General features: G+C 29.3%; 1 protein-coding gene across 1 annotated transcript in view; it reads left to right on the top strand.

Annotated features, from left to right (window-relative positions):
* LOC123300882 (26S proteasome non-ATPase regulatory subunit 1) overlaps positions 1-7,345 on the top strand; it is an 868,403-nt gene extending 861,058 nt beyond the window's left edge. Inside the window, exons 10-14 of the mRNA XM_044883547.1 lie at positions 4,446-4,783; positions 4,963-5,132; positions 5,843-6,112; positions 6,167-6,455; positions 7,222-7,345. Coding sequence (XP_044739482.1) covers positions 4,446-4,783; positions 4,963-5,132; positions 5,843-6,112; positions 6,167-6,455; positions 7,222-7,292 — 1,138 coding nt within the window. The 3' untranslated portion in view covers positions 7,293-7,345. The remainder of the gene's footprint in view (positions 1-4,445; positions 4,784-4,962; positions 5,133-5,842; positions 6,113-6,166; positions 6,456-7,221) is intronic.
* The last annotated feature ends 728 nt before the right edge of the window (positions 7,346-8,073 follow it).

The raw sequence follows: 8,073 nt of genomic DNA on the forward strand, positions 1-8,073 counted from the left end.
TTTCGATAGAAAAACTATAATAGGAGTGTTTATCGATCAATAAAATTGCATAAAAAATGTGTCTCATCTAGTTTTCGAATAGATGAAGATCAACCTAATACCATCCCTTCGACTAAATCATTTTGGCAATATGTATCGTTTTTGAGAAATTCGCTACTTTCGAGATAGAACAAAATTTTTCACATCTTTGCTCTTTTATAATTTATTTTAAATATTTTTTTTTAATTTTTGTAACTTTATGGAAAAAATATTGTGAAAAAAAACGTGTTTCTGGGTTTAAATTTTTACTTATGTTTCCTGATTACAATCCAATTAGAAACTTTTACAATTTTTGCATTCTCCTTTTAGAAACCACCAAAGAAATTGGCAACTATTACTGATTCGATATTTGAGAGATCAACTTTAAAGTGTGAATTGAGCTTTATAGTCGCATAACATTTTCATTATATTATGTATATTAATAAAATATAATTTAATGTTTCTTGTTTGAGCTTTTAAACCTAGAGACGATGTATTTACTTTGCAGTTTCAAATCCTCTGCACCAAGTTATGTGGCATTCTGCCAATCATAACAGCTTTAAGATGGAGTCAATTAACTTTTTAACGAATGTTCCTTATACTGTCTATTCATAATATCGCATTTAAATAAGTTGTTTGACCATTTTCTACGCTAAATCTTACCAACAACGACGAAATACTATGGATTTTAAATATTTCTGGTTTAAACGCTTCCTTTCGAAATCTTTAACTAGAAGAGAATGTTCTTTTTGTACAATCGTGTACACTATTTACACTAAATAAGTAGAAAAAAATTTTTCTTATATAATTAATTTTATCGATATGGGAAGCAATAAAAATTTTTCGATTTTTTGCAATTTTCTTAAGGGGTACCCCCAGAGACAATAAATTATAATATAGATGGGAAAGTTGAACAGTTTTTACCATGTAAGCTCCAAAAACTTATCACTCGATTCAAGAGATGTCACTAAAGTAGATTCAAGCTCTTAACTTAAATATTATAGGCAATGAATATTACAAAAACGTTTTATGTATCACATAAACTTTCTTAATTTCTACAAACATAAAAATATATCCATAGAAACCATTTGATCGTAGTTACCTGGTCATACTTGACAGACTTGAATACAAAAACTATTCTGAAATAGTGTCAGTTATTATTATAAAATATTTATTATAAATATTAAAATTAAAAGATGGTTTTTCATTGTTGTGTGAAAGCTGGTGGAAAAATGCAAAACGATATTAGTTTACATATGATTCCTAAGAATTCTGAGGTAAGTAAAAAAATTATTAACTTGGGAAGAAATCTTCTTGAAAGACTTAATTTTACAGCGATTTAAAAAATGGACGATAGCGATTGGTCGAACGGGCATCGAATATTCTAAACGAGAAAACTATCGTGTCTGCGATTTACATTTCGCCAACGAAGTTTCAAGAGGGAAATTTCGAACTAAGTTAAAGGCTAATGCTTTTCCTAGCCTGCACTTAAGTAGTAAGTTAAAATCTTTATGTAATAAATGTGCTTAATTTACTATTGTAAGTAGGTCTTACAGATAACCCACGAATGTTTATTTATTTTAGGTTCACAATTTATACATGCAGAGACGGTAAACATAAATTGAAACAAAGCTGCATCAAAACGACCTGGTGAGTGAATTTAAGGTATACCGAATTTAATTGTTATGCACTTATAATTAACAATTATAATTTAGGCTAAAAGTAAATATAACAATATAGTTATAAGAATAAAAATAAAAACTAATTAAATATTCATTAATGAATTTTTTAATTTGTTATGTTTACTGTATTAATTGCCATTAAACACAAGTTTATTTTCTTAAAAGTTTGAAAAATGTAGCTTTTATTAGCGTTTATTTTAAAGGCGAGCTTTTGATAGCGAAACATCCAAATATTTATGATTTTCTATGAGAAGGCATGTTTTGTGTCCATTTACAATATGTTTGGATTCAATTATATTTTATTAAATCACAAAAAATGGAATTATTATTGAAATTTAAGAGCTTTTGTACTTTTTCACTATTTGATACCTAAAATCATATTATTATGTATATAGACCATGAGTTTTTTAATTGTTGTTCCAAAAAATTTTTTAATAAATTTTTATTGTAAACGATATGGCAAATTTAAATGAAATCAATTTTTTGGATCACCTATTGCGTCTACCAGTCGAAAGATTGTGGCTTTAAATATTGAAGAGGAACAAATCAGCGAATCAACCGCAGTTGCATTACCACCATGAACAGAAGATGCTGCTTCAGATAATGAACATACCTTAATTGAAATTAGGACATATTAAAAAAAAAATTTTTGTTGCGGCCAAACACACATTTTCGAAAATTATATTCAAAATGCTTCGAGATAATGCATTCGTATTTATCTCAGTTTGCGTATTTGCAAAATCTAAAACTGTTAATTACAACACGGATGCAAACATTTTTATACCATGCATATATGAAATATACATAGTATATTAAGTTTAGTCCCAAGTTTGTAACGCTTAAAAATATTGATGCTAGGAAAAAAATTTTGTCATAGGTGTTCATAAAATCACCTAATTAGTCCATTTCCGGTTGTCTGTCCGTCCGTCCGTCCGTCTGTGGTCACGATAACTCAAAAACGAAAAAAGATATCGAGCTGAAATTTTACAGCGTACTCAGGACGTAAAAAGTGAGGTCAAGTTCGTAAATGAGCATCATAGGTCAATTGGGTCTTGGGTCCGTAGGACCCATCTTATAAACCGTTAGAGATAGAACAAAAGTTTAAATATGTTCCTTATCAAAAAAATGTTCCTTATCAAAAATTAAACAACTTTTGTTTGAAACATTTTTTCGTAAACATCACTGTTTACCCGTGAGGGCGCCAATTAGGCGGAAATTTTATAATATGTGTACAAACTATACACTAAATGTCGGTCGGTAATGCAGAAACCTATAAAGTCATTTACATATGTACTATACTTTATTAGTTATGTATGTGTCACATGTTTGTATGTGTTATGTGATAAAGAAATCAACACTGACTATGCATGGTATTTCAACAATTAACTCAGTCAATTGTTTGTTTTCACTTGTTTAGTTTTAATTTTAGTTGTAAGAATCACAATTTAAAATTTTTATTACATATTTAAAAAAATTAGATATAAAAGTATAAATAATAATAAAAGATTAGTTGTTTAATAAATTTATTTTACAATTTAAAAGCGTTTTTTTCCTTTAAAATGTTTAATTATTTTTTTGTTTAACTGTTTTCAAGTACATGATTTGGAAAAAAGGATATTTGATAGCATTTCAAATAAAAATGTGATACCAAAACATGTTCTAAAACAGTAAACCAAAAAAAAATGTAAAAATTTAAATTGTATTTAGAATTTGGCATTGAGTATTTTAAAAAAGGCGGTCAATTGATTGAAGCGCATCTCGTGAATCGAGTGAGAACTAAATCTCAAGTTTCCTTGGTGATGATAGAGATGCCTATCTATAGTATAATATCAATATTTATTATCTATGGGTACCCCTTAGAAAAAATCGAAAAAACCAGGAAAAATTTTTTGTTTCCGATTTCGATAAAACTCTGTACATAAGGCAATTTTGACCCAAAAAATACAAAAATCGGTTTTTGTTTTTATTGGATGCATAGTTTTTGAGAAAATCGCACTATGTGTCCAATTTTGGATTATATCTCAAAAGCCACGCATCCAATCGTTCTTTAATTCTTTAAAATTTTAATTCTTTTGTAATTAAACATTACAATAAAGAACTTCAAATAATTCTCAATTAGAACTACTTGTGGCATCTGTATATTAAAAAACAAATAATTAAAACATAACTGCATTCGCTACCGAATGAGATTGTTATATAATTTGACTATAGAGACCATTACTTGTATCCGTAAAGAGCGCCTATAGAACCTATAAAAAGGTTCCTGTATAATTTAACGATTAGTAGTGCCATCTCTTATTTAAGATTACAGAAATGGTAAAAAACTAACTAATTATGTGTATTATTTTATTATTATTTTCTTAAAAAAATGTTTAATTTTTTAATCTTTTGTATTATACTTATTTATAATTAAACATTTTTATCAAGAAGAATATTTTATTTTTTTAAATTAATTACATATTTTGAAATTAGCACTGTAATATAGTTTTATTTTTTATTTGCAGTTGGTAAAATAATACCAACATAATTACTGTAAACTGTCTACTCATCGCAGTCTGAAAATGACTGCCCGGGTAGGTAATGGTGAATTGGTGAATCTAAAATAAAATTGAATTTATTCGTTTTATATTAGACAAACCACAAAAAAAAACTTGAGACGATATTTAATTTTAAGATTTAGTTTATAAGCATTAACTGTTTAAAATAACAAAAATACTAATTAAATTTGCTTTATTTACAAATTAGAACACCAGAACAATGTCCCAGTGTTGTTTCACTTTTAGCAGAAAGTTACAATCCCCATGTACGTTATGGAGCAGCAATGGCTTTGGGTATTGCCTGTGCAGGTACTGGGCAACGAGAAGCTATTGCACTTTTGGAGCCTATGGTTAAATTTGATCCAGTGAATTTTGTACGACAAGGTGCCCTCATAGCGTCAGCTATGATTTTGATTCAACAAACTGATCAAACATGTCCGAAGGTATCATTCTTTAGAACGTTATATGCTCAAGTCATTAGTAACAAACATGAAGATGTGATTGCGAAATATGGAGCAATTCTTGCACAAGGAATTATTGATGCAGGTAAAAGTTAATTTTTTTTTATTTAATTCACAAGAAACAATTAATGTTACGTCATTAGCTGAATAAACTCATTTTACGAAGCAAAAAATTCGATCTAAAATCTGCTGTCTAGGTCGTGACGTTGTTTCCATTAAAGTAGCATGGTATATTATTAATTACAATATTTGGATTTTTTTCAGGTGGTCGAAATGTTACGTTATCCTTACAATCCCGAACTGGACACACAAATATGTTGGCTGTTGTAGGAACATTAGTATTTACTCAATATTGGTATTGGTTCCCGTTAGCACATTGTCTTGCGTTAGCATTTACTCCAACATGTTTAATTGCTCTTAATAAGCAATTAAAGGTATGCATTTTTTTTTTTTGTAAATTAATTAATCTAGTTATCCTTTCTCAGAAATTTCGAAAAAGACGAATTTAAAATTTTTTAATTCCAAGTATCGTCGAAAATTTCTCTAGAATATAGGGCTTCCCTCAGATTTACGAACGTATATCATAAAAATAATCTACGAATCATTAAATTAACCTGAGTTTTGTACTTTTTAGGTCGAAATTACCCTCTAGATACCAAGTTTTGTCAAATTTGGGAACAAAAATGGAAATGGATGAGATTTTTTCTATATTTGTTAAGGGGAGTGGGGTACGCATCCCTTAAAAAAATTTGGTATCCAATTTGGTTAAAACTTTGTATCTTAAGTAACTTTGATCCAAAAAATAAGAAAATCTGCTTTATTTTCCGACAGGATTACAAGTTTCTTTTGATATCATCCAAACCCTAAACCATTTCTAGGGTTGATTTCAGGGAATTTTTTAGAAAATATTTGTTCAATGATCAAACGAATTCGGTTTTTTGAGTTTTAATTACTCTCAAAAACTTTTTTAGTCTAGGATATAACTCAATTCTTAGGTCCTTAGGGTATAGTACTCAAAAGTATGATCGTTTGTCAATTACAGTTTTCGTGGTATCGCCTGAAATTCTATGAGAACAAATACAAAAATGAAGTTTTTCCGATAAATTCTACTAATTCTACTAAAATAATATTATTTCTAATTTAGATGCCAAAAGTTGAACTCCGATCAAATTCCAAACCAAGTTTATACGCTTATCCAGCCCCATTAGAAGAAAAGAAACGTGAAGAACGTGAAAAAGTAACTACAGCTGTACTAAGTATTGCGGCACGTGCACGAAAACGCGATTCGGCTCAAACTAGTCGAAATTTAGCAGCCACTTCAGCTATTGCCTCAACCGCATCAACTCCAAACGTTTCATCTACAGCAACCACACCCGCTGCAACAACCGCTAATATTTTAGAAAAAATGGAAATCGTAAGTAATACTATTTTGTATCCAAAAAGTATGTCTACAAATATCGAATTTCAGGATGAAGAACCGGCGAAAGAAGATAAAGAAAAGGATAAAAAGAGTACCGAAGAGAAGAAACCTATCGAAAAGAAATTATCAACAGAAGATGTTTCAACGACTAAAAAAGAACAAGAACCTACGTTTGAAATTTTAAATAATCCAGCCCGTTGTTTACGTCAGCAATTGAAAAATGTTAGTCTAGTTGATGGATCCAGTTATTCACCAATGAAAGATGTATCGATTGGTGGAATTATTATGATGCATCATTTACGGTCTGATGAAGAACAATTAGTCGAACCCGTTGCTGGTAAGTTACAAACAATTTCTTAATCCAAATTGTCTACGTAAGGATACGAAAATGTTGGGGAAATTATTCCCTATTTTAATTATTCCTCAGCTAAATTTTCCTTTAAAAAAGCTTTTTTGGAAAAAATAATCCGAGTACAAGTTGTTTACTTGAAGGTATTTTGAAAAGACCTCGAATTTTACTGAGATTGGAAGAATAGACCTTTTTCACATTTTTTTTTTCTTTTTTTTAAATGAAAGTAAATGTCTTGATAAATGGGCTAATTTTTCCCCCCGATTTTTTTGAAGCCATATGACCGAGTAAACAGACAATGAAAATCATTAAAATTGGCGAAAACGATCCGGAAACACACTATGTTACACGAATGTCGGTTGGACGTCATTTAAAATTGATAATAATGATATATTAATACAACTGTTGACACTGTTTTATTGTCATTGCTTGTCGGATTGACATCACAGATCACGTGTGCGGTGGAGCCAAAAAAAATCGTTTTAAATTATTTCAAATATTGTGACTTTTTTACAATTTTTTTCATAGTGTTTTTATTGTCAAAAATGCGTAATTTTCGAGTTACAGGCTCTACTCGACCTCTCGACCTATATTTTCATAAAAATTAACAAAAAGCATTTCTTTTTTTTCATGAAAAATGATAGCGATGACATCTTATCCTTAAAATCTCAAAGGCAGTCTTAGTTTACGCAGTTTTCACGTGACGAATATTTTTAATACTTGAAGTGATCTTAAGATGTACTTTTATTTACAGCATTTGGACCAAAAACTGATGATGAAAAAGAACCTGAAGCTCCCGAGCCATTCGAATGGTCTGAAGAATAAAATTTTTATTATAATTATTTATAAATAAAATTGACTAACATAATAATTTACTGATAGATTTAATTAATCATATTTTATCAATAAAATTTTTCCATTTTTTTTCTGTTCATCAATTTATATTAAAATAAATGTCGACAATTTATAAGTTTTTGTTTGTTTAAAATAAAACAAATTTGTATAGTTTGTTTTTTTTATCCCAATTTCATTCCATGGTGGCTTTCATTTTTTTTAAATGGTTTGTCATGGAAAAAAGCGAAAAAACCTGGAAATTTGTAATATTTTGATAATAAACATACATTAGTCCAATCGATGCTTTATAATTTGCTTACTGGCTTGGATCTGAAAACATCCATTTTGTTATTTATTCCAGTTTCAAACCCAGGACTGTCTTTGCCTGAATGCATTCTTGGGAGAACGAATACATATGCAAATATAGGAAGAGCGCAGTAAAGGGGGATTTGCGAAGACTAAAAAAATCAAGTACTAGCCTAATATATGAAGGCGGTCAATATAGTTAAAAAGGCAGCCTTGTTTAGTTGCACAAAATGTCGACGAATACGAAGAAAAAACATTTATTTCGTATACACGGTTTGTCGTGGGAAAAAGCGTCAAAATCCACAAGGTCTTTGCTACAAAATTTAGCTAGAATTGGAAGAGAAAATTGTATTTTTATGAAAATAAGATGAGCTTCTCCATTTTGTTTTGCATATTGCATTACAGTTCATTTTTGTGATTTTTCTTTCTTTTTTGAAAAACCGGCCAAAACGTTCTAATAACTTCA

The sequence above is a fragment of the Chrysoperla carnea genome, chromosome 1 (genome assembly GCF_905475395.1).
Source record: "Chrysoperla carnea chromosome 1, inChrCarn1.1, whole genome shotgun sequence".
In the NCBI taxonomy this organism is placed as follows: Eukaryota; Metazoa; Arthropoda; class Insecta; order Neuroptera; family Chrysopidae; genus Chrysoperla; species Chrysoperla carnea.